The sequence below is a fragment of the Psammomys obesus genome, unplaced genomic scaffold (assembly GCF_907164565.1).
Source record: "Psammomys obesus unplaced genomic scaffold, mPsaObe1.curated_primary_1811, whole genome shotgun sequence".
Taxonomy (NCBI): Eukaryota; Metazoa; Chordata; class Mammalia; order Rodentia; family Muridae; genus Psammomys; species Psammomys obesus.
The window spans coordinates 21,153,058-21,178,481 of NW_026595981.1; the positions used below are offsets into that span (position 1 = coordinate 21,153,058).

Genomic DNA, 25,424 nt, shown 5'->3' on the forward strand with positions numbered 1-25,424 from the left:
TTCCTACAGCCTAGGACCCCTCTCTGGTGTTTTCCTAACCCTTGCCCCTGACCCCGGAGAGTCCTTGCCCGAGTTTTTGTGCATTCCTTAAGTTCTTTGTCACTCACAGCCTCCTCGCGGCTTCTCTCAACTGCCCTCTCTCCGTAGAGCAGGTTCCTCGGTGAGATCTCGTGCTTGCAGTCTGTTTATCCACACACCCGCCAAGTGGGGTCTGTCTAGTGCTCGTCTTTTCACGGAGGGCAGCGCAGTTAGTTAAGTGGCTTGGTGCGTGGCGTTAGTGAGCACGCATTAGGCATTTAATGAGTGAAGTTGACACCGTCCTGTAGGCCCGGGATTGTGGTTATTGCTTTACATTCATTGCCACATTTAAATCTTAAAGCCAAAGCTCAGAGAGCCACACCGAGGCTTAAAATCCAATTCCATCTCATGCCAAAGGCACCCTTAACAGGTGTTGTGGCCATTAACCGTAAAACCTCTCTCCATGGCCATCCTCCGTATTCTCTGGAGTCTTCTAGCTGATCCTTTTCCTGAGAAACTACAGTGTCGGTTTTTATGTTGAGGATGAAAGAGTCATTTGACTCAGAGCTTTGGAGTATTTCCTTGATTTCTGAGAGGGCCTTTCACCAAGAATGAACCGTTGGGCAGACAAAGGTCAGAGGACAGCGTGCATGACTTTTCTCTGCCATAGGGGTTCTGGGAGGTGGAGCACCCCGGTTGTCAGGTCTGGTGGTGAGTGCATTTACCATGAGTCATCTCTCAGGCCCTTAATTTTGCTTTTTTGAGTCAGGGTCTCACATTGCTGAGGTTGGCCTTGAACTGTTGATCCTCCTGTCTGTACTTCCCAGGAACCTGGATCACCATCCTATCTGGTTTGGGAGAGTTGTAAAGGTGGTATAATGTGTTTTTCTTCCTTTCTTGCTTCAAGCCAAGGGGAGAAGGCCCCAGACCTATGGGATGAAGCCGGGCATTCTCAGAAGAAGGGTTTTTGACTCTGCAGGGCCCCGCCTCAGAGTTTCTGATTTGGTAGGTCTAGGGTAGGCATGTATCTCTAACAAGCTCCCAGACGAAGCTGATGTTGGTGGCTTGTTGGAGGTGTTTGTACTTCAAGAACTGCCCCTTAGGCCAAGGATTGACATTTTACAGCAGAGCTGGGCGCGGTGTTCTCTCTCTTTCTCTCTTTCTTTCTTTCTTTCTTTCTTTCTTTCTTTCTTTCTTTCTTTTGCTTCTTTTTCCCTTCTTGCCTTCTGGGGATGGAACCTAGGGCTTGATGCTTAATAGATGAGTTCTGTACCGCTTAGTTGCAGCCCCAGCCCCTGGCGACTGTTTTATGAGTAAAGTCTTACTGCGACACAGTCCCCCGCGTTACCTCTGGTTTGCACCGACTGGTTTCTGTTGGTTTGGTTGGGTTTTGTACATCTTATTCATCTTGAGATGGAGTCTCACTGTGTGTGTATCCCCAGGCAGCCTGAAACTCACAGAGATCCTCCTGCCTCTGCCTCTGCCTCCAAAGTTCTAGGAGTAACGATGTGCACATCTACGCTGAGCTTGGTTCTTCGTTTTAAAAAGCACGGTCTCATGCTGCAGCTCTTGCCTGGCGTAGAGCTCACTGTGTGGACTAGTCTGGCCTTGAACTTGGGGCAGTCCTCCTGTCCGACTTATGAGTGCCACACATGTTCCCCCATGTCTAGATGATGATTTAATGGGCTTTGATGGCCTGTATGCCTGTGTACCGCATTTCTGCCTGGTGCCTCCGGATGTCAGAAGAGGGCTCTAGATCCTCTGAAGCTGGAGTTCCAGGTGGTTGTGAGTCATCACACGGGTGCTAGGAAGTGAACCCAGGTTTTCTGTAAGAGCGAAAGGGGCTCTTAACCACGAAGCTATCCTTCCCGCCCCAACCATACCTAGGTTTTTTTATGGCTGTTTTTAGCAGAGTTGAGTGACAGACTGTATGAATCCCAGTTTTAAAATATTTATTATGTGGCCATTTAAAGAAGGGTTTTCTCAACACTCTCCATTTGCCTTATTTGCTTTTTATTTAGCTGGGCTTTTTGTTTGTTGGTTTTTTTGGTTTTGGTTTTGTTGTTTTTTTTAGGTGGTCTCAGTAGCCCAGACTGGTACTTATGTCTGCTCTGCCTCAGCCTCCTGAGTGCTTGAATTACAAGTGTGCACACTGTTCCTGGTTCTCCATTTGCTTTGTACTTTCAAAAGACTGTATTTTAGCAACGCCTGTAATCTCAGGCAGGAGCACTGTGAGTTTGAGGCCAGCCTGGTCTACAAAGCAAGATAGCCAAGGCTTCACAGAAACCCTGTCTCTAAAAACAAGACAGACAAACAAACAAACAGAAACCTCCAAAATTTTATCACGTAAAAAAAAAAAAAAAAACAAAAACAAAAAAAAACTTTGAAGTTCTAGCACTGTACACAAGGCGGACTTGGAGAGAGCAGTCCACTTGGTAGGGTGCTTGCCCGGCATGCAGGAAGCCCTGTATTTAATCCCCACCACGCCTAAACCAGGCAGGACGACCAGCACCTGTAATCCTAAACAGCACTCAGGTGGTGTGTGGCTCAGGCCGTCCGTCATCGGCTTCACAGTGAAGGCAGCCTGGCCTGTGTGAGACCCTGCCTAAGACCGAAACCAACCGTAGAACACAATAACAAAAACCTGGAGAAACGGGGTTCTCAGGCCCGAGCCACTGGTGGGGGCACCACTGAAAGCAGAGACCTTTTTAGCTCTGGGAGCCACACCTTTCTCTTTTTGTCCCTCGGAGACAAGCTAGGTCCCCCGAGAGCCTGTACCTTACCGCGTTGTCGCCTCCCCTTCCAGCTTGGCTGCCCACCCTCCAGGCCGTGCGCCATGGCTCCAAGGCCGTGACCCGCCACCGCCGCGTCATGCACTTTGAGCGGCTGAAGCTAATGGCCGTAACCAAGTATATCGCGCCCAAACCTGCCGTCAGCCCCAGATGCCTGCCGCCCCCTCCCAAACCCCCAGAGGAGGTAAGGAGACTCAGCGTACGTTGCCTGGTGGACTCCAAGCCGCGCTGTTACACACCGAATCATGAGTTCACCTTCCCGCCTTGCGCCCTTGAGTTCAGATAGTTGTGAGTGTTCATCAGTGTACGTGTGTGCGCACCTGCCAGTGCTCCTGTGTGGAGGGTAGAGGGCAACTTCCGGGAGCCAGTTCTCGCTCCCCACCTTGTGAAGCCTCTTGTCTCTGCCCGCAAGCCTCAAGCCTTGGTCCATTCTGTCTCCGCCTCCGCCTCCATCCCGCTGCAGGAGGGCTGTGCCTGCAGGTGGGTGGGACCATGGCCGGCTTTTCTGTGTGAGTTCTGGGTATTGAATGCAGGTCGTCGGAGCACAGCAGGCACTTTTACTCTCTGAGCCTCTCACCCATACCAGACACTCTGTAATAAACTATGCACTGGCATTGTGCTCTGCCTTTATTTTATTTTTTTACTTGCCTCAAAAAAAAAAAAAAAGCATATGAAAACTTTACAAGCCTGTCGGTGGGATTTTTTTTTTTTGAGACAGGCACTCTCAGCACCAAGCTCTTCTCAAACTTCTGAATTAAAGTGATCTCACCTTAGCCTCCTGGATGCTGAGATTACAGGTGTGAGCTGCCACACCCTGCTCCTTCCTGTTTTAGAGGAGCTGAAACTTCCGTGTTTCCCCTAAGGGACGGTAGAGGTGTTTTTTCTTTCGAGAAGAACAGGAAGAAGCTAGGTGTGGTGTCACAAGCCTATAATGTTAGCACCTAGGAGGTGGAAGCCTAAGGAAGGATCGTTCTGGGTCATCCTCGACTGTGTAGGGAGTTCAAGGCCAGTTTGCCGAAGCCATAGGATTGCTTATGAGTTCAAGACTATCCTACACTGTGAATTCCAGATAATCCAGGATTGTAAGGAGACACTGTCTTTTTGAGGGTGTCAGATCCTCTAGAATTGGACTTACAGACAGCTGTGAGCTGCCAAGTGGGTGCTAGAAATGAACCTGGGTCCTCTGGAAGAGCAGTCAGTACTCTTAACCGCTGAGCCACCTCTCCAGCCCCAGGAGACACTGTAAGGGGCTGGAGAAATGTCTCAGCAGTTACTTGTTCTTCCAGAGGAACCAAGTTGGATCCTAAGCACCCACGGGGCAACTCAGTATAACTGTCTGTAATGCCAGTGCCCTGGTATCCAGTGCCCTCTTCTGGCCCCGAAGGGCACTGCATACCTAGTGTGCACGCGAAATACGCATACACGTAATAAATTAAAAAAAGAAAAAAAATGAATCCTGGGCTGGCAAGGTAAAGTCCCTTTCTGCCAAGTCTGGCTCCTAGGGACTGAACTCATGTCACACAGGCTTGACAGCAAGTGTCTGTGCCCACTGAGTCATCTTGTATTTTAAGTGGATAAAAATAATTCACGATTAGCACAGTGTAAAGCTGACCGTTGAGGCAGTTGTGTGTGCACGGCTGGGAACTGAACCAGGTTTGTTGCACATGCTAGACAGGTGTTCTGCTACTAAGCTCCATCCCAAGTCTTCATTTTCCCTTTCATTTTGAGACCACCATTTCACTAAGGTTCAGAGTTTAGCCTTGAACTCACTCTGTAGCTCAGGCAGGCCTTGAACTTTTGACTCTCCGCCTCGGCCTCCCGAGTAGCTGGACTTAATTGTTCAGGCTTGCATTACCGCAGCCTGTGATGAAGTAGTTGTTGAGTGTGATGACACAGGGAGCCTGCCACGGTGTCTGGGGAAGGGCAAGGCTCTCAGCTCTGCAGACTGTGCTCTGAAACCTGCAGCTTTCCAGTGGACGCGGAACGGTCATGGTTGGAGGTGTTCCACATCCGAGAATCAGGTCCCATGCCCCTACCCGTTCCCCAGTCCGTTACACGTGCTGGCATCGCAGACCACCCTGTGTGCCTGTGTGGGAGAAGGGAGGGTATCAGGCCACCTTCATATCTCCTCAGCCATCCCTTCCTGCCGCAGGACTCAGGCCTGGTCCGGCTCCTGCGTCGAGAATTAGTAGCAGTTTTTCGGAACAACCGGATGATAGCTGTCTGCCAGAACGTGGCCATGAGTGCAGAGGACAAGCTTCTCCTTCGGCACCAGCTGCAGAAGCACAACATCTTGATAAAAATCTTCCCCAACCAGGTAGGCTTGCCCTGGCTCAGGCCTGTCTTCCTCTCATGCCTGCTGAATGGGCCTGGGATCTGCTTCTCCCGCATGGTGCTTCCAGCTTCTGTCCCAGTCAGCCTGGACAAGCTGCCCAGTCTGGTGTCTAAACCACGCCAGGGCCGAGGGGACCCTTGGGTTGGACTCTGAGCTTGGTATAGCCTGTGCCTAAGGCTTTCCCTCCTCTTGCCCCCATTAGTCATTCTTTCCTGTGGTCTCAGGTCCTCAAGCCTTTTCTAGAAGATTCCAAATACCAAAGCCTGCTTCCCCTTTTTATTGGACACAATCTGCTGCTGGTCAGTAAAGAGCCCAAGGTCAAGGAGATGGTGCGCATCTTAAAGAGTGTTCCTTTCATGCCACTGCTGGGTGAGTGGGCCACCCTGCCAGTTAGAGCTGGGGTGAAGTAGGTGGGTGGTGGATGAGGCCTGAGTCAGCGTGTTTGTTAGGGACAGACTTGCCACTCGACACCTGTGCAGTGTCGCTGGAGGTGCTATGTGCACGCCTCCACCCCCTCCCAGATGGATGGATGGATGGATGGATGGATGGATGGATGGATGGATGGATGGATAGATGGATGCATAGATAGAAGTATGAAAAAAGTATCTCAAATAAATAGGGCTGAGGTGCAGCGCTGTGACCAGTGTGTGCTGGGGTTCATTCTGGAGAGGTGATGGCCTGCGTGTGTCCCCAGAAAATTTCCAAGGAACATATATTTAATAGCAGCCCCCCAAAACACACTGCAGGATTTTCTCTCAGTGCCATACTGCAAAATACACACTGCGTGCCATGCACCATCCTTCTGGTTGGTGAGTGTGTAGCCGAGCAGTGCTGTGCAAGCAGCATCTCCATCCATCTCATCACTGTACAGCTGTCATTTAGATGGCGGCTGCATTCTGCACGCCAAGAAGTGAAGTCTTCAAAGTCGCTCAGGAGCCACTGACGTTAGGGAGTTCGAGCCTAGGTGCATGCTTTATGCCTGTTTTCAAGGACAGAGAGGAGAGGAGATTGGTTCCCAACAGTGGGAGTGGGCTGAGGCACAAGTGTGATGCTGATTTTCGGAGCCACTGGGAGGTGCGAAGGGCACTGGAGAGCAGATTGTTGGTTTTGGGTGATGCTTCTCCAGAAGGGCGTCTGCAGAGGGCCCAGCTGACCCCGTGTTCTTCCAGGTGGCTGCATCGATGACACCATCCTCAGCAGGCAGGGGTTCGTCAACTATGCCAAGCTGCCCAGCCTGGACCTGCTGCAGAGGGAGCTGGTAGGAGGGCTCACTCACATCATGGCCCAGACCCGCTACCTGCTTCAGCACCAGCCGGTCCAGCTGACTTCCCTGCTGGATCAGTATGTCAAACAGCAGCACGAGGGAGATTCTGCCACAGCAGCCAGTGGGGAGCCACTTCCTCCTGATCCTGCTCCAGATTCCTAGCCGGCCTGTTTTACCAGCTCTGCCCATAAATACGCTCTGTCCCTGTTGTCTGTGTTGTTGTCTGGCAGAGATCTAAAAGAATTTGGAGTGTGGGAGTGGCCTGTGGACTTGGCTCTCATTCACAGTGACCTCCTTGGGGACAGCCTTCTTAAAGATCCAGAGAAATTCCATTTCAGAGTGAGGCTGTCCATTGTCTTCTGTTTCACTGATCCCTCTGTCTTCCGTTAGGGATTGGACAGGGACAGACTCCTTCGGTTCTCCAGGCACAGGGCAGGCTCCTTGCCCACTGTCCCTTGCTCTGTGTTTTCCCAGCCCTCCCTCTGGGTTCCAGTTCCTCCTCACGTCTTGATGGACCAGTTAAGAAAACATGTGAATGGCACCTGCTGAGTCTTCTGCCAAGTACTGTACCAAACACAGATGTCAGCTCCTTTCTTTTGTTCCTTCCCATTCAGGAAAGGGCAGAGAAGTTTGAAGTCCTGGATAAGGTCTTGAACTTGTTACTCTGAGACCTCAAGTTCCCATAGCAGAACTTCTTCATAAAGTTACTCCCAGGTGGGCCCCGTGGGCTCAGATGTTGGTGTTTCACCTTTGGGGTGTGCTGGGTTGTGGAAGGAATGGGAAATTGCTTCATAATAAAAATAAAATACATTTTATGGACTCTTGGTTTTTTTTTTTTTTTTGAAGAAGTGGAAAAACTGTACATTTATACCTATGTACTGTGTGTGTGCCTGGTACCCACGGAGGTCAGAAGAGCGCATTGGGTCTCCTGGAACAAATTGCTGGTGGTGGTAAGCCGCCATGTGGGTGGGAAATTGAACCTGAGTCCTCTGAGAGGAATAAGTGCTTACAGCCGAGTCTCCAGCCCTGGATTCTTGATCTTACAAAGTCATTCTGTGGGTTATTTTCATGTCCTCTCTAAATTTTCCTCACTTTCCTTCCTTAAAAACTGGCTTTCCTAGTCACCTCTTTTGACAGAAACTACATCTTACATGCTTTTCCTTATGAAGACTGTGCCTGCTAGCAGGAAGGATCTGGGGGAACTAGAATTCTCGTTTAACATGGGCCTGGGGGCTGCAGCAGGAGGCCTTCCCCCGAGTCCTGGGGAGCAGCACTTCTAAGGAAGGACATGCCACGATGCTCGGCCACGATGCTCAGCCTGTGGCCTGCCGTTGTCCTTGGAGCACATCCTGGGTGGGGCGGGGTTGGATGAGGAGTGGCCCCTCAGCATTCCTTCTCAGGCTTGGAGCAGGCCACACCGTCTTTAGTCCTGGACAGACACTGGTGTTGAAGATCTGCAGCAGCTGTCCTCTGGCCTGGACCAGGGCCAACCTCCCACAGTGCCCAGCTCTGCAGATGCCCAGGGATCCTCAATCATTTAAAAGGCCCTTGAGGCTCTGGATGTCAGAGCCGCTCTGCCTGGTGCCAGTTGGTGGCTCTCTCTCCAGAGACCTGCCTAGTGCCGCCCACAGCCCCCCCCCCCCCCCGGGGGCCTTAGATCCATGCTGAGATTCTGAAGGGAGCCCAGACAGCAGGGATCCCTGAGGTGTAAGCCTTTGAAGGCTGACAAGGTGGAGCAGACAAGTGGTCCACATCACTTTTGAGGCCCCGGAAGAGCCTGCCATCACATCCACTTCCTCCTGCGGGGCCACCATTACCTCAGGCACCGAACCTGTTAGCTGTGCGCATCCATTTGGATGAACTTTATGTAGGGCTTTGTCAAGAGCCAATTCTCAAGTACTCCAGCAACTGAACATAGTGCCCCAACAGTGGGTAAAGAGTTTGAGGGTCAGGGGAGGGACCCCAAGTTGGTTTTCCTTTATAGCGGCTGGCCAGTCACTGCCCCATAGTGTTCCCACATAGAGGCTGCACTTCCTGATACCCACAGGCTGACCTGGTAGGAGCCTCTGTGGGGCTTCAGCTGTCCGTCTTGCCTTGAGTGCCCTGCTGACTGTGCTCCTGGCACACTGTCATGTCCCAGAGTGTGTGGGGGTGGGGCGGGAGGGTGTGTGTCTCTGTCCTTTCCCAGTCAACCTGATATCTTTGCTGCTCCAAAATGTGCCATCTATTTCAGGTGTAAAATGAGAGGCAAGGGTGAATGAGGAAATGGCCTTGAGTGCTCGCTGGGGTCAAGGCTTTGCTAGTTGGAGTAAACCCTTTACGTTGTAATGGCTCGAAGCCAGCAAGTTTTCCAGTCCCCTGATGTGTGTGCAGCTATACCCAGTGCGGGACTCTGCCCCTCATTTCCCAGTCATTTGGTACCACCTCGTCCTTAGTCCTCCCGGGAGCAGGGGGGCAGAGCTGAGCGGCAGCCCGGAGCTTGGCGGGAGGAGGTGACGGGGGAGGGGCAGGTGGGGAGATCCGGCTGGAGGGGAGGCTCCGACGTCTCCTTCCTTCCTGGTTCCTGCAGCAGCTGCTGCCACTGCTCAGCTCTGCGAAGAGGTAGCCGGTGACTCGGACAGAGTGACTCAGAGGCAGATCAGTGTACGGACCAAGAAGCACTGGCGTCCATGGACCCTGGGGTAAGGGGACCTTGGTGGCACCGCCTGACATTCCTGGGAGGGCTTCCTCTCCCCTGGAGCTGTTAGGTCTCTGCACCTCTGGTGAGGAGACTTGAGAATGGAGGTGGCTAGGGGGACACTCACCTGGCTCATCTCAACCCCTCCTTCCTTCTGACAGACACCTCCCACCTCTGCCGGGGGTGGGGGGTGGGGGCAGCATCGAATGGACAGAGTCCTAGGGGCCAGGACAAGGGCATAGAAATAACCCAGCACCGAAAGAGTTTGGAAACTTTGAATGGCTGAACGCAGGAGTCTCCCCCCTTGGGTCAGCATCTTGTAGCCTGGGCCCTTCTGCTGTGACCTCCTGGCTGCACTTATACTGCCAATTCCCTGTCTGTCCCCTCTGGGCCTCAGCTCCTCAGGTGCTTGCTGGCTGCAGAAAGCTCTGAGCTGCTTCCCCAGACACAAGGCAACATCACCCCTCTGGTCCCCTCCCCCTTCTAATACACACATCCAGCCACATGCATTATTGATCTCCTGGAGGAGCCGGGATGGCCAGAGCTGGTGCCAAGGGCGCTCTGTGGGCAGGCACTGCTGCGGGACCCGGGCGGAACTGGACATGCTCTTGGCCACCTCTTCTCCCACCCAATGTCTCAGCCAGCCAGCGCGCTGCTCCTGCTGAGGGGGAGGTGCTGCCCCGGAGCACAGAGGATCAACATAGCAGCAAGGGGCTGGTGGCGCTCTGCAGGAGAAAGCCCAAGTGGGTGATCCTCAGGGGGCATGTCTAGTGAGAGGAGGCTCAGTTTCCCCAGGCAGAAAATGGGAGTACGAGAACCGGCAGCCAGTTAGTAGAAGGATCCAATTAAGTAGAAGTTTCAAGGGCGGTCTGCAGGGCAATTGTGGCAGAGGAGTGGCCGAGGTGAAGGCGAAGAGACCCTGGAGGGAGAGGCAGCCAAGGAGCTCTTGCCCACCTACTTTCTGAGTCCTTCCATCTCCCCTTGGATCCCCTTCTTTCTTCACTCCCCAGCCTCACAATCCCAGAGCATTTGCCTGGATTCCTGGGGTACATGTCCAAGTGGGGCCACAGGCCGGATGCTAGCTGGCGGTGGCCCTGGTGTGGGTTGAGTTCTGTGCTGCTGCCCAGGCCTGGGGTGGTCAGGGCATACTGGGCGTGTGTGGATAGCTTGCGAGTGGAGGATGTGTTTCTCGGTGCAGGAGGGATGAGAGGTTGGAAAACCTGGCAGCAGGGTGCTACACACGGGTCTCTCTTTTGCTTCAAGGGTTCCCCCGGGACAAGGTGACACTCTTCCCTTTCCACCCGGCTCTACTCTCCTCGTCGGGGAGTACCTTCTCCTTCCTCATGGACTTCCAAGAAAGGGACACTCCCTCCCTGGCTGAGAGTACTCAGTCGTCAAAGCCCAGCAGTGCCCAGCAGGTCTGAGTGGAAGAGCAATGTGGATGGGCCTAGCTCGGGTCCCTGGTGGTGGGGAGGGGGTGCTTTGAGGTGTTGGGCTCACCGACTGCTGCCCTCCATCTACCCTGAACTTCAGGCCTCTGAGCTGTGGGAGGTGGTGGAGGAGCCTCGGGGCAGGCTGGGAGCAGAGAACATCATGCCCGAGAGACAGGAAGGACACCTGCTCAAGAAGAGGAAGTGGCCTCTTAAGGGCTGGCACAAGGTAGGGTGGCAGGGCGAGGGAGGGAGGGAGGGGCTCCGTGCGGGAGGCCGCTGGGCAGCCCTGGTATTCACGGGTGGCGAAGGAGAAGAAAAATGTGTGTGTTTGCTCTCTTCCCCACCCCTGGCTCTTGGCTGCCTGGTCCTGTCTCTCCGGTACAGAGGTACTTTGTGCTCGAGGATGGCGTCCTCCACTACGCCACGACACGACAAGATGTGAGTCAGGTGCTGGGCTCGGGGTGTGTGTGTGTGGAGGGGGGGAGCCTGACCCAGACTGTTCTAAGCAGGCATCGGGAGTCCTGAGTCAAGCCAGAGCAGGGTTCGAATCTCACTCGGTTCCACCGTTCAGCAACCTCTGTCAAGTTACAGTTGGCTTTCTGCATCCTTAGGCTCAACATCTGCAGATTCCTCGATTTACACACACACACACACACACACACACACACACACACACACACACTTTCAAAAGACATCTGCAATTCTTGTCACGATTCCCTAAACGCTAGAGCCACCATTCCCACGGCATTTGCGGGGTGGCGATAGGTGTTAGAAGTCGCCCGAAAATGCCCACAGGACACAGAGACGGTACACAGGTTGCGTGTACAGACAGCACCGCTTACTAGTAGAGGCATGTCTGCGTTTTGGCTTCCTTTGTAGCTGCAGAACCCCAAAATACCATGAAACAACTGCTTCCCTGGGCCTCACCCTCCTTCCTGCTGACATGGGGGGAGGGGCGCACTCAGCCACCTATAGGGTTGTTATCTGGGTGATGCCCATTGCAAACTAGGTGCCCAAGAGATGGGAGCTTTATCAGCCTTGGCCTTGTTTTCCTCTTGTGTTGGGGACAAGACACAAAGCTAGATTCTTCCGGGGGGGGGGGTATCTTCCCTTCTCCACCACGTACACTTCAAGGGGTGGTAGTATTTTTTTCCCTTGCCTTCTTAGGCCCCGGGGGAAGTTAAAAATAGGTAGTGTTCTGTGCATAACTTGTATGATGAGCAAGCCCCTTGAGTCTAGTGTGGCCTCAAGGAGATGATGACTCTGTGCTCCTGGGAGCCTCAATCCACTCCCCTGTCCTCCACCAACCCTCCACTCCAGATCACCAAGGGGAAGCTCCATGGCTCCATTGATGTCCAGCTGTCAGTCATGTCCATCAACAAAAAGGCCCAGCGCATTGACCTTGACACGGAAGACAACATCTACCACCTGAAGGTGACATCCCTGGGAACAAAGAGTGACCTGGGTACCAGCCTGGTACAGGTGCCAGGGCACAAGCATAGGAGTTGGGGGGGAGGCTCTTCTCTGAGTGTGACAAGAAGAAAGTTTCCATTGTGTGAAACCACCAGGAGCAGGCCCACGCTCACGGTGTTACCCGAACACATACAGAGCGAGGAGCTCGGATGGTTGGGATGTCATACTCTGTCCCTCTTCAATAGGGTTTTGTGCAAACGGGGTGCTCTGGGGAAATTCCCTGCTTGCATGGAGATCAGAGACCTGACACTCTGCTCCTAGAAAGTGACCCCTTCCTTTTGATCTCTCTCCATCATTTCTGCAGATCAAATCCCAGGACCTGTTCCACAGCTGGGTGACCCAGTTGAGAGCCCATCGTTTGGCCCAGCGCCTGGACATGCCCACTGCGACTCATCGGAAGGTAAGATGGGCCGTGGGGCGAGGGCAGATGATGTGAAGATTTCAGGATGGAGGCTGTGGGGAACTGAGATTCAGAGAGCTGGGTACCATCTTTTTTCATCCCTGGCTTTACCTCCGCAGGTTCCCGGTACCCAGATGCTAACAGCTGGTAGTGCCGCAGCCTTACCTGGGGTTGGACCTCGAGAGAAAGTGTCGTCCTGGCTGAGGGACAGTGATGGGCTAGACCGCTGTTCTCACGGTGAGAGTCCCTGGCCCAGGGCCTCTGTGGGTAGGGCCCACATTCTCAGATCTGGGCAGTATCAACAAGAAGAAAAAATGTTACCTCCGCCCCCTTCCTCCGAGGGGCCCCCTCTGCCGGGGGAGGCACCGTCTGCCTCCAAGATAATCAATCTTCTTGGTGCCCTGAGGAGCCCCAAATTACAGAAGATAGTAAGCTTGTGCCCTAAGCATGTAGCAGGCACAGGGACTCCTGCCTGATACCAATGCGGTAGAATTCCTGAATAGCAACAGGGAAAGGCTGGGCCCTAGAATTGTGTTCCTGCAGTAGGAGACCAAGATGGTGACCCAGACAAGGCAGTGTGTATACAGAAGAAGAGACAGGAAGGGCCCCCAGCCTATGCACAGGCAGAAGAGGTGAGGGGAGCTCTGTAGACAGAGTGGGCTACTGGCCTCCCAGGAAATCAGAAGCGGTTATGCCAGAGGGCCGGAAGTGCTTTGCGTCCCCAAGACAGACACGGGGAACAGTGTCAGACTCTCCCTGGCTGCCAGCGATATCTCTGGATGGAAAGAAACTGAGGGGGCCAGACCGGGAACCTTGGTACCTCTAGGAGAGCAATGAGTCCTCCTTCCTTCCCTCCCAGCGCTCTCCGAATGCCAGGGTAAGCTCCAGGAACTACACAAACTCCTTCAGAGCCTGGAGTCTCTCCACCGAATCCCCTCCGCCCCTGTGATCCCCACACACCAGGTAAGGGTCAGGGGAGGAGGCAGGGAGTGTTAATCCCCATCACCTGTCCATCAGTCTCCCCCCCCCCCAGGCTGTTTCTCTGCTCCTTTTGCCGGGGTCTACTACCAGCATGCAGCACACCTGGGTGAGCCGTGCTCTCCTCCACGGCTTCCCCTAACCCTGGGAGTGAAATTATTCCTCGCCTTGCCAGGCCTCGGTGACAACCGAGAGACCCAAGAAGGGGAAACGGACCAGCCGCATGTGGTGCACGCAGGGCTTTGCCAAGGATGACACCATTGGACGGGTGAGCCGGAGTGCAAGCCCCAGGCTGCAGGGATTCAGTGCCCCGGAGGAAGCTGCCCATTCACCCTCCGTCTTCACTGACAGGTTGGTCGTCTCCATGGCTCCGTTCCCAACCTGTCTCGTTACCTGGAGTCTCGGGACTCCTCCGGCTCCCGTGGACTGCCGCCTCCAGACTATGCCCACCTGCAGCGCAGTTTCTGGGCCCTGGCCCAGAAGGGTGAGTCCAGGCGAGGTGGTGGCCAGGAGTGGGGGGGATCAAGATCTTGGGAGAGGAAGAGGGGGACTGACCATCTGGCCCACCCACCCGGGCAGTGCACAACTCCCTCAGCAGTGTCCTGGCTGCCCTCACCACAGAACGGGACCGGCTGAGAGACCTGCATCAGGGCTCGGAACTGTCAAGGATGGCGGTGAGCTCAGGGACAGGACCGGATCAGGGGGAGGGCCTGAGCCTGGGGACCGCAGGTCCAATTGGCAAATCTCTGCCAGGGCTCAGAGGCTGACAGAGGCTGTCCCTGGGTGAGGGTGGGAGGGATAGAGGGAGGGAGGGAGGAAGAGAGAGAGAGGGAGGAGGGAGGATATCCCCCTTCCCATACCCAGTTCCTCACCTTCTGCTTCAGGTCTCTGAGGCCCCAGATGGTCAGAGACGTCTCCACTCACTCTCCATCTCTTCAGACACCACAGCGGACTCCTTCAGCTCCCTCAACCCAGAGGAGGTGAGGATTTAGGGCAGACAATGGGTGTGTTTCCCCGTTTTTCTCTCCCAAGTGTGAGGGCCAGGGGCTGGAGACAGGGTTGATTATTTTTAGCCTAGAAATTGTTGGAGGGATAAGAAGGGATCCGGCTTCCCTTTTTCTCATATAACATCCTAGCTCTCTCGACTGGTCCTGCAGACAGCTGCTGCCTCACGTCTTGTTTTGTTTGCAGTACTGAGGCTTGGACCCAGGGCCTCGCCCAGGCTAGGCAAGCAGTCAACCTCTGAGCCACATGTCCAGGCTCCTGAGAACTCTTGCTTTGACTTCAGATCCCATGAGGCTTTGGTTCTTAGCCTCTCCTGGGCCTGTCTAGCCTTTGACATAGCAATTTAGACTCAAGAATTTCGTAATCCACACCTTTAATCCCAGCACTTGGGAGGCAGAGACAGGAGGATCTCTGTGAATTTGAGGCCAGCCTGGTCTACAGAGTGAGTTCCTGGATAGCCAGGTCTACACAAAGAAACCCTGAATGGAAAAAAACAAACAAATAACAAACAAACAAAATGTATAATCAAGTTAATAACAAAATATTGCAAACTATATTCTTCTAATGTTTTAAGTAAATTTATGGGTTTTGCATTGGGCTGCATTTATGGCTATTCTTGGCTGCATTCAGCTGTGTACATACCTGCATCATTAAACTAAATCTAAATGACAGGCCCATGGTCCCGCAGTTGTAGCCAGGCTGAATTAGAGTTCACACATGGCCACACCAGCTTTGTATTTTGAGCCTCAGTCTTCTAATCTGCAAAGTGGGGACACAGCTGTACCTGTCCACAGGGTCAGGGTCCAGACTGACTGGGCCAGCACAGGAAAAGGGTTGGAGCCAGGCTCTGCTGGTGCCCAACACCTCTCCCAAGTTTGAGGTGTTTCCCTCTCCCTCAGGCTCTCTCCTCTCCCCTGCTGCTTCTGCTTGGCAGGAGTCCAGTGTGGTGCTGGGGGTGGGGGTGGGGAGAGGGCAGCTCCCTCTCCAGGAACTGTCACTCCATGGCCTCTGAGGCCCACATCCATCTGGCTCTTGCAGCAAGAAGCTCTGTACATGAAAGGCCGAGAGCTGGCCCCCCAGCTGTCCCAGAGCAGTGTGCTGTCCCTCGCGGACTCCCACACCGAGTTCTTCGATGCTTGTGAGGTGCTCCTTTCCGCAAGCTCTTCCGAGAACGAGGTGAGGGGGGAGGAGGCTGGCAGCCAGAGGGGAGGGGCTTGGCCAAGATGCGGTGGGGGCCTGAGGTTGCCCGTGTCCTTTCTCGCCACCTCAGCGGCTGTCTCTGGGAGCGTACCCACATCTGTTGAACTCGTGTGACTCCAGAAACCTCTTCTCCCAGCTTTATGCTGTGGTCTCTGAAGCCATCTTCCCATGACCCCATTTCAGTTCTCATGATCCTTTGACCCCCATCTCCCCAGATTCTGGACCTCAGCACCCATCAGCTTCTCCTTCCTCTAGGTCTTGCCACGTTCCCAAGACTCTTTTCTACAAGTCAGGGACCAGTCATGACAGGATGATATCTTGGGACTAAAATTCTTCCTTGCCCCGCCTTCCCTCTTTTCACCGAAGAGCTAGCTGATGACGTTCTTGCCCAGTCCTGGGCATTGCCACTCAGTCTACCCAGCTGTTGACTCTCACTGTCCAGGGTTCTGAGGAAGAGGAGTCATGTACCAGTGAGATCACTACCAGCCTGTCCGAGGAGGTGCTGGACCTCAGGGGAGCTGACTGCTATCAAAAAGGTACGGACTGGATGAGTGGGCAGTGGGCATGTGTGGAGAAGCTGTTTGCTCGAGGCCTAGGTCACGTAGAGGCAGTCCTGTGTGTCCCGTGGGCTACTGGCATTGGGCACTGATTCCAGAATTGACCCTGGAACCTTGAGCTGGAGAATATTTTAGGGACAGTCCTGGGGTGGCCTTCATTCCAATAGGCTTAGGAGTGCTTCACAGGGGATGGCAGGAAGAGGCATGGTTCCACTTGGCCATTTTATCAGAGTAGCTTCGGGCCCGTCTCTTTTATCAAAAGTGGCTGAGGACAGGGGCTGTAGCTCAGTTTGTAAAGTGCTGCTCCTAAGCACAAAGCCCTGGGTTCAATTCCCACCACCGGGAGTGGTGACGCAGGCCTATAATCTCAGTACTGGAGAGGTGGAGGCAGGAGGATCGGAACAAGGTCATTCTCAGCCACGTAGTGAGTTCGAACTCAAGCAGACTGTGTCCCTCCAAAAGGGTGGACAGGACAGCGGATGATCCGGACCCCAGCGTCTGTTTTGTTCATCAGGGGACAGGGGCGAGCCTGAGACTCGGGCCAAGCCTCTGGGCACTTGTGTATGGCAGTGGAACTGTCCTGTCTGTCTCATTCTTAGCCCTGCTACCCATGTCAATCCCCGGGGAGCTCATAAGCAGCCCGAGGCTCAGTCACCTCCCATAGCGGGCAACGCTGGGATGCCTCAGGAGGTCAGGAGGCAGCCCTGTGCAGTGGGCCTGGCGTGTCTGGATCACGTGTTCCAGAGGGAGGCTGACGTGTCTGCCTTGGCCCAGGGGCGTGTGTTCCAGGGGTCGTGGCAGCGCCCCCTCGCCGCCGCTGCCTGCCAGCCGCCAGCGGGCCCGGGACGGACGTGAGCCTGTGGAACATCCTCCGTAACAACATCGGGAAAGACCTGTCCAAGGTGTCGATGCCTGTGCAACTCAACGAGCCGCTCAACACGCTGCAGAGGCTCTGTGAGGAGCTGGAGTACAGCAGCCTCCTGGACCAGGCCAGCCGGATGACTGACCCCTGCGAGCGCATGGTACCCGCCCCGGGGCCACCCCGTCTTCCCGAATCCTGGCTGGGCGGATCCCTGATAGCTGGACCCCCACCCAGACCTGGCTTTGCGCCAGGCTGCTGTCCCCCCCCCCCCCGCCTGGGCCGGCGGCCCCCCCCCCCCCGGCCCCCCCCCCCGCCCCGCCTTTGCCCCCGGCCGCTGCCCCCCCCCCCCCTGCCTGGGCCTTCGTCACACCCCCCCGTGGCGTTCCCCTCGGCCCTCCCGCAGGTGTATATCGCGGCCTTCGCCGTCTCTGCCTACTCCTCCACGTACCACCGCGCAGGGTGCAAGCCCTTCAACCCGGTCCTGGGAGAGACCTACGAGTGCGAGAGGCCTGACCGGGGTTTCCGTTTTATCAGCGAGCAGGTGCGGCCCCGAGGTGGGAGGGCTGTTTCCAGCGCTGGGCTTTGGGGGGGAGCAGAAGGTGGGGCCGGTGGGGCCAGCGCGTGGAGGAGAACGGGCCGCAGTAGCCCTGTGCCAGGCACGTGGTGATAGGGGAGAGCTCTCCTCTGCTCAGGGGATGCTGAAAGCCACGCCCCGAGCCGTGCTGTGGGGGGTCAGCCCAGCCAGCTAGGTCTTGAAGGGTGGATTGGAGAAAGTCTGGGTTAAGGAGCTGAAGGACTGGTTTCTTTCATGGCTGTATAGGATAGGGTGGAGCCGGAGGCGGGGCAGGCCAAACCCTGCTTTGTAGGTGAAGGTGAGGTGCCTTCCGGGGTTTTATCTGCTTCAGCTGGTGGCACGCTGAACCCAAGAGCTGTGTGTACACCACGGCTGACCGAAGCCGCTAGGACGGGAGAGGAGCATGGGAAGAGGTCTCCTGTGCTGGAGACCTCCGCCCGTGGTGGGGTGGATGGCTCCTCCGCTCCAAGGGGCTGCCAGCCTCCTGTGGGCAGCAGGCTGGAATAAGCGTAGGGGAGCCTCTTTCGGTATTGGGAAATGAGGTTGGTGAGCTGGGGGCGGGGAGAAAGCTGGGGTGGTCCTGTCTTTCTAGTCGGGGAGATTCGGTACATGGGTCCAGGTGCCAGGAGAGAAGGCAGAAGGGAAGAAAAGAGTTGTGCCTTTTCGTCCAGTGGGTGGGACTTCCTTAGGGAGCTATCCTGTCGGTTTTGAGGCCTGAGACTTGGGGCTGGAAAGAGGTGACCAATCAACGAATTCCCAGCTTGGAGGGTGGGGAAACCAGGACCCCCTGTGGGGTGTGTCACCAGGAGGGGAGATGGCCCGTGGGATCTGGGCAGGGAGTGTATCTTCGTGAGTGCAGGACAGAAAGGACAGGGTAGAGATGAACTTAGGGCAGGTGTGCCCAGCTGCGGCCCCACTGGCTGGGTACATCCCAGGACAACCGTGAATGCAGCCCAGCACATCTGCAGGGGCCAGCATTATATATCTTGCCACATCAAAAAGATTGGACAAGGCTGGGTGTGCCTTTAATCCCCGTACTAGGGAGGGAGGCAAAGGCCGAAGCATCTCTGTGAGGCCATATAGTGAGTTCTAGGAAGTCAGGACTATAAAGAGAGACCCTAAAAAACAAACAAACAAACAAATAAAAAACCCACCCCCCAAAAAAGGCTAGACACCCCTGACAAGAGTGAGTTTTGTTTAACTTTTATTCTCATTGCGACCAGTTTCCTTTCCCTCCACTCCTCCCTCTCCTTCCCCCAACCTCTCCTTTCCCCCAGAAGAGTGAAAGGTAAAAACTAATAGAAAAAACTAGAAAAAGGGCCAGTGTGATGGTTGGGCAGGTAAGGGGTGCTTGTCACTAAGCCGGATGACCTGAGTTCAATCCCCATGGCTTCCGTTCAAAACCAGAAAAACGTTCGGACTATTTTCAAGAAATGTTATCATACGGCAGAGAGGAGAAAGGGGGGTGTCCCTACAGGAAACGTGAAAGGCTGAGACAGTTTGTTCCTTTGCTTAATTTTTTTGGTGTTTTGATTTTTTTTTGTGGGGGGGGAGGGGGACAGTGTCTTATTATGTAACCCTGGCTGGCCTTGAACTTGCCTCTGCCTACAGAGAACAGGGATTAAAGGTGTATGCCACCAAGAGGGTGAAATTTTTACACAGCATCTGGTGGAAGCCTCCCATTCTGACCTCCAGAGAGGACTTTTGCCACTACCGCCCTGCCAGAAATGATGGCCACAGATGCCAGCGCAGATGTGCCTGTCTAAATGCAGTCATGGGCTGTGGGCTCTTGTTGCTGGCTGCCGTCACTCAGGATAAAGCTTTAGTCGTATGGTTGGCCGTGCCAATAGTTTGTTCCTTTTATCAATGAATATCCCTTTGTGTGAATGCAGGGCAATGTGCTTATTTTCTTTCTGATTGACATTTGAATTGTTTCCTGTTTGGGATATGATGAATAAAAGTGCTATGAATGTTTATGTGGGGAAATAAAGGGGAGGCTTGCTGCTTAGGATGGGAGAAGCAGGAAATTCTTTTGTTCGTCGAGTTGGCCACACAGAGGGAAGGGTTGAAGGGGACAGGTGTGGGAGGGCTGTGGGACAGAGGAGAAAGAGCTGCTGCACGGGGTAGAGAAGCCAGCCTGGAAGGCGAGGGGTGGAGCAGGGAGCGGGAATGGGGCCAGAGTGGAGGGATTTGCCTTCTCCTACTCTCTGCTCTCCCACTGACTATAGGGGCAAAGGGCTAGCTCAGTTTAGGATCTTAGAGGATTGCTGAGTGATCAGAGGACCTACATGTAGAGCTAGCTATATGGTACTGGACATTCCCTCTTTGGGTTGTGTGTCCAGGTACAAAGCCCAGTTTACACAGAGTGGCTACGCTGCCTTTTTTTCATCATTATTATTATTATTATTATTATTATTATTATTATTATTATTATTGAGACAAGGTGTCTCTGTGTAGCCTTGGCTATCCCACACTTGCTTTGTAGACCAGGCTGTCCTCGAACTCACAGAGATCCACCTGCCTCTGCCTCCCTGAGTGCTGGGATTACAGGCATGTACCACCACACCTGGCTCCATTTTTTTTTTCCTTAAGATTTATTTATTTTTAGCCGGGCATAATGATGCGCAAAACTAGGTCCTCTGAAACCGCAGCCAGTGCTCTTAACTACTAAGACATCTCCCCAGGCCCCAAGATTTAGTTATTATTTTTGTTTATGGCCTGTGTGTCTGTGTCTGTATACCATGTGTGTGTAGGTAGCCACAAAGGCCAGAAAGATGTGGAATCCCTTGGAGCTAGAGTCGCAGGCAGTTGTGAGCTATCGATGTGGGCTCTGGAAACGGAATTCAGCTCCTCTGTAAGAGCAGCCAGTGATTTTAGCTGCAGAAATCTTTTCAGTCCCTCTTTCCAGAAAAGAAAAAATGCCCTATTTATTTATGTGCCCCATTTTTTTTTTTAAGATTTATTTACTTGTTATATATACAATGTTCTATCTACATTACACCTGCAGGCCAGAAGAGGGCACCAGATCTCATTATAGATGGTTGTGAGCCACCATGTGGCTGCTGGGAACTGAACTCAGGACCTCTGGAAGAGCAGCCAGTGCTCTTACCCTCTGTGCCTCTGCACATGTATGGAAGTCCTAGGGCAGCTTGTGAAGTCTTGACTGCAGCCAGAAACAGGGCACAGGGCAACACAGAAGCTAGGCTTTGGGGATGTCCAAGTTGAAGGTCGCAGATGTGGAGCCATTCCAAGTGAGAATAAGGCCAAAAGTTTCCGAGAGTGTGGAGCAGAGCCAATGGGGAATATTCAGCTGTCTGGGAAGGAGGCAGATGGGAGGAAAGAGGGTCCTGGGGGGGGGGGGGGGGGGCTTCAGGGCATAGGTTGGAGGCCCTGTTTGGTATGTTGCAGGGAATGTCTGGCCAAAGCAGGGTTGGTTAAGGGTGCTATGGGCTTGGCCAGTGTAGCCAGCAGGGCAGATGAGCAAGGAAAACACAGGGCCCCTGTAGGGAAAAGAGAGTATCTGGACTTGGACGTCGATTGGAGATAACAGGATCTAAAGACTTAGCATCAACTGATTCTAGTGAAACTAATTAGGAGACGGAGAATTGGGGAGGAGGCATGTTAGGAGAAGACACCCCCCCCCAGGCTCCTCAGGGGCCGGCGGTGTTAAGGACTTCTTTGCTTATCAAGGTCTCCCATCATCCCCCGATCTCCGCATGTCATGCAGAATCTGAGAACTTCATCTTCTGGCAAGGTGAGGAGGGGTGGGGCTCTGTGGGCATGAAGGTCAGGGGAGGGCATGGGGAGGCGGGGGGGGGGGGGGGGGGGGCGTTCCCGAGCACCTGGGTGTTCTCTCTGCTGCTCCCTCCCCCCCCCCCAACTGAACCCCAGACATGAAGTGGAAAAACAAGTTCTGGGGCAAATCCCTGGAGATCGTGCCTGTGGGGACAGTCCACGTCAGCCTGCCCAGGTGAGTCCTGTAAACCCCAGGGGCCAGGCCTGCCCCGGGCCAGTGCTGTGCGGAGGACAGAAGGGTCTGGTCTAGCCCTGAGCCGCTGCAGGCGACAGCAGGCGGGCGGCCTTTGTACATTTTACACCCGTGTTTGCAGCCGTTAGTGTAAAGAAGGTCAGACGTCTTGGGGTGGGGGGTGGGGCTCAACGAGGTCATCCAATGACGATGAAGTGTCTTTAACAACTTTTTGATCATGACTCACACTAGGAAATGCACCTGCGATGTCAAACCAGCATGTGTGTGAGGCATGCCACGCACGCGCGCACGCACACACACACACACACACACTCTCTCTCTCTCTCTCTCTCACAGAGATCTAAATGGATGTTGGGACTAATAAACCACGAACCACGTTTCAAAACCCTCATCTTAGCCAGCTGTGGTGTCCAATGCCTTTAGTCCCAGAATTTGAGAGGCAGAGGCAGGCAGATCTCTGTGAGTTCTAGGCCAGCCTGGTCTAAAGAGTGAGTTCCAAGACAGCCAGGGATACACAGAGAAACCCTGTCTCAAACGAAAAGAAAGAAAGAGAGAAAGAAAGAAAGAAAGAAAGAAAGAAAGAAAGAAAGAAAGAAAGAAGGAAGGAAGGAAGGAAGGAAGGAAGGAAGGAAGGAAGGAAGGGGGAAGAAAGGAAGAAAGTAACCCTTGTTGAAGTCCCAGATGAGCAGCTAAAGCTAAAAAATTAGGTCATTTTCCTAAGGGTGAGTGAGCCTTGTGTGTGTGTGTGTGTGTGTGTGTGTGTTAAGGTTTACTTTGTGTAGGTGAGTGTTCTATCTGCATGTACACCTGCATGCCAGAAGAGGGCATCAGATCACATAGATGGTCGTGAGCCAGCCTGTGGCTGCTGGGAATTGAACTCAGGACCTCTGGAAGAACAAACTGTGCTCTTAACCTCTGAGCCATCTCTCCAGCCCCTTTTCTGTTCTCAGGGACTTTATATAACGGGGTCCAGACCCGTCCACTGAAGTTCTGTGATGGCGGCTCTGCTTTATGAGTAAGAGTCCCGCCCCACAGAGCCGGTACCGGGATCTCCGTACTCCTTGGTTCAGGCCCGTGTGACTTGATGCATGAAGATGGCTTTATTCACAGACCGGCTGACGGCTGCCTCCATGGGCCCTTTCTCCCTCAGGTTTGGGGATCACTTCGAGTGGAACAAGGTGACGTCCTGTATTCACAACATCCTGAGTGGCCAGCGCTGGATCGAGCACTACGGAGAAGTGCTTATCCGAAACACCCAGGACAGCTCCTGCCACTGCAAAATCACCTTCTGCAAGGTAGGCGCGCCACCCTGACCCCGCCTCTCCCGGGGGAAGTGGGCGGAGCCCCTCATCAGGCCCCGCCTTCCCCACCCTAGGCCAAGTACTGGAGTTCCAGCGTCCACGAGGTGCAGGGGGCCGTGCTTAGCAGGAGTGGCCGCGTCCTCCACCGCCTCTTCGGGAAGTGGCACGAGGGCCTATACCGAGGCCCCCCACCGGGTGGCCAGTGCATTTGGAAACCCAGTAAGTGGGGCGTCCACGGAGGGCTGGGCAGAGTGAGGACGGCTGTGACCCAGTCCACCTGCCCCAGCCCCTTGCCTCCCCCAGATTCAATGCCCCCAAACCATGAGCGAAACTTCGGCTTCACTCAGTTCGCCCTGGAGCTGAATGAGCTGACGGCGGAGCTGAAACGGACGCTGCCTTCCACTGACACGCGGCTGCGGCCTGACCAGAGGTCGGTGCCTGGCTGGGCCGGCCCAGGAACTCCTTTCAATGGGGGAAGGGGCAGGGGTCTAAGCTTCTGGGGACCCCTGAGAGCAGCCAGTGTACTGACTGAGGCCTGGGTCGTCAGGTACCTGGAGGAGGGGAACATACAGGCCGCCGAGGCCCAGAAGAGAAGGATAGAGCAGCTCCAACGCGACCGGAGAAGGGTGATGGAGGAGAATAACATAACCCATCAGGCGCGCTTCTTCAGGTACTAACGCCCTGCCCGTCTCTGCAGCCCAGATTGTAGCAGGATTGCCCCCTTAGGTTTGCAGCGGGGTGATGTGGGAGGGGGCGCCCGTTCCTAGGCTGCGTCCTCTCCCCACGCCCACTGGTGCTTTTCTGCTCCAGGCGACAGACGGACAGCAGCGGCAAGGAGTGGTGGGTGAGCAACCACACCTACTGGAGGCTGCGTGCCGAGCCGGGCTATGGGAACCTGGACGGGGCTGTGCTCTGGTAGCCATGGCCTCAGGGCAGGAGGTTCCGGGTCCTCCCTCCTGCCCCCGCTCCTACCTTGGACACATTGGGTGAGGTCAGGCTCCCTCTCACTGCCCCTGAGGACAAAGGGGCAGCCCAGGCTCCAGCCCTTTCCCCTCTGCTGGCCAGAGGGGCTTGTGTCTCAACACGCTCCCGTTCCAGCACCGGAAATGGAATCCGTGCTTCCCCGGTCTTGTTACCCCAGCAGCTGGCATGTCAGACCCTTCTCAAGCAGTCACCCTCCTCATCTGGGAGTGTTCGAGGGAGATGCCAGGTTCCCCAGATCTGCTCCCCGTTTCAGTGCCTTCCTTGGACACAGAAGGCCCCTTGATGCTACCCAGACTTTCTGTGCCCAGGGCGCTGGCCGTGCTGCAAGGTTGGGAGTGAGTGAAGGAGAGGAGATGCCCCTTTTCCCCATCTGTCCTCCCTTCGGCATCTTCCCATCTGCCCTGACCCACCCCTCGTCCCGCATCCCCTTCTCCCAAGCCTCCCCTGCAGCTTCCAGCACCTTCATCCCTAGTCCCCCAATGGTCCCTTCACGCTCAGCTTAGCAGACATCCCGAGAGGTGGGGAATAGTCTGTGAGGCCTCAGACTCACCCAGGAGGGAGCCGGTGTGAGTGGAAGTTTGTGTGGGAGTGTGTGTGTGTGTGTGTGTGTCCGTTCTGCTTGCCGGCGAGCAGGATTCCTAATGTAGCCAGGACACCCCCACTGTCTGTCACTTTTGCTGCTCATTTTCTCAGTTTGCCTGAGTCAGGTGAATTGCTATGACATTCCAAGCTCCAATAAAAGACTGTCCTGGACTTTGGCCCGTGACCGCTCATTGGAAAACACAGGTCCTCAAGCTCTGGGGGAAGGCCCGTGGCCACTGTGGTGTGTTGACTCATACCAAAAGGTTGGCGATCAAAGGGGTGGGATGTAGCTCAGGGGTAGAGCGCTCGCCTTTCGGGCAGAAGTATCAGGACAGCAAGACAGCTCTGGGGTTAAAGACACGTTGCCACGCAAATCTGATGACCTGAGTGACCCCTGGAACCTGAGGAAAGAGAACCCTGACTCCATAAAGTTGTCCTCTGCCATACACACACACACACACACACACACACACACACACAATGTTCATAGTTCCTGGAATATTTAGACACCGGGACTTGGCAGAGTCAACTGGTTCCTTGTGAGAACAAGGAAAGTTGGGCACAGGGAAGAGGGAAGAGCCCTGTGGGAAATGGGCTGTCCGTTTCCAGGAGTGCCCTGTGGGTGGTGGACAACCTGCTGGGAGGCCTCCAGGGCCCAGAGTGTCCAGCATGCTGGGAGGTGGCAGAAGCAGAGGGTGGCTCTGAGCCCCACCCCAGAAGGAGCGACATACCGGCAGATATACCGGTATGTATATATGAGACTTCTGGCCTCAGCTGTGGGTTTTCATTGATCTTGTTTGTGTGTTTGGGAGTGTGTATATGGGCCTGGGTGTGCACGTGTGTGTGTTTTCATGTGGAGGTCAGAGGTTAGCCTCAGGTGTTCTTCCTCTGGCACCTCTCTTTTTGTTTGAGAGAGGGTCTCATTGACCTCTAAGGGTACAGGCGAGCTGAGGTGAGGTCTAAGACACCCCCCGTGTCTGTCTCCCATCTTGTCCCCAGGG

At 54.5% G+C, this 25,424-nt stretch overlaps 2 protein-coding genes across 2 annotated transcripts in view; both read left to right on the forward strand.

Annotated features, from left to right (window-relative positions):
• Window positions 1–7,228, forward strand: part of Mrpl10 (mitochondrial ribosomal protein L10) — a 7,616-nt gene extending 388 nt beyond the window's left edge. The window contains exons 2-5 of the mRNA XM_055620495.1: window positions 2,825–2,994; window positions 4,963–5,127; window positions 5,370–5,514; window positions 6,315–7,228. Coding sequence (XP_055476470.1) covers window positions 2,825–2,994; window positions 4,963–5,127; window positions 5,370–5,514; window positions 6,315–6,571 — 737 coding nt within the window. The 3' untranslated portion in view covers window positions 6,572–7,228. The remainder of the gene's footprint in view (window positions 1–2,824; window positions 2,995–4,962; window positions 5,128–5,369; window positions 5,515–6,314) is intronic.
• A 1,712-nt stretch (window positions 7,229–8,940) lies between these two features.
• On the forward strand, window positions 8,941–24,593 carry Osbpl7 (oxysterol binding protein like 7). Its single transcript, XM_055620369.1, has 23 exons — window positions 8,941–9,090; window positions 10,350–10,504; window positions 10,620–10,745; window positions 10,904–10,957; window positions 11,840–11,953; window positions 12,297–12,392; window positions 12,512–12,629; window positions 13,252–13,355; window positions 13,546–13,638; window positions 13,722–13,854; window positions 13,950–14,044; window positions 14,255–14,350; window positions 15,414–15,551; window positions 16,018–16,111; window positions 16,907–17,154; window positions 17,398–17,535; window positions 21,259–21,322; window positions 21,460–21,538; window positions 22,707–22,851; window positions 22,932–23,076; window positions 23,161–23,287; window positions 23,405–23,527; window positions 23,668–24,593. The coding sequence occupies exons 2-23, from the start codon at window positions 10,430–10,432 to the stop codon at window positions 23,774–23,776; spliced, it is 2,514 nt and encodes an 837-aa protein (XP_055476344.1). The 5' UTR covers window positions 8,941–9,090; window positions 10,350–10,429; the 3' UTR covers window positions 23,777–24,593.
• The last annotated feature ends 831 nt before the right edge of the window (window positions 24,594–25,424 follow it).

Bases quoted from the DNA above. Each gene is read 5' to 3' on its own strand.
- Osbpl7 (XM_055620369.1), top strand. From the start codon at position 10,430: ATGGACTTCCAAGAAAGGGACACTCCCTCCCTGGCTGAGAGTACTCAG. The intron at 14,351-15,413 runs GTGAGGATTTAG...TGGCTCTTGCAG, and splicing joins GCTCCCTCAACCCAGAGGAG to CAAGAAGCTCTGTACATGAA. The intron at 21,323-21,459 runs GTGAGGAGGGGT...ACTGAACCCCAG, and splicing joins GAACTTCATCTTCTGGCAAG to ACATGAAGTGGAAAAACAAG.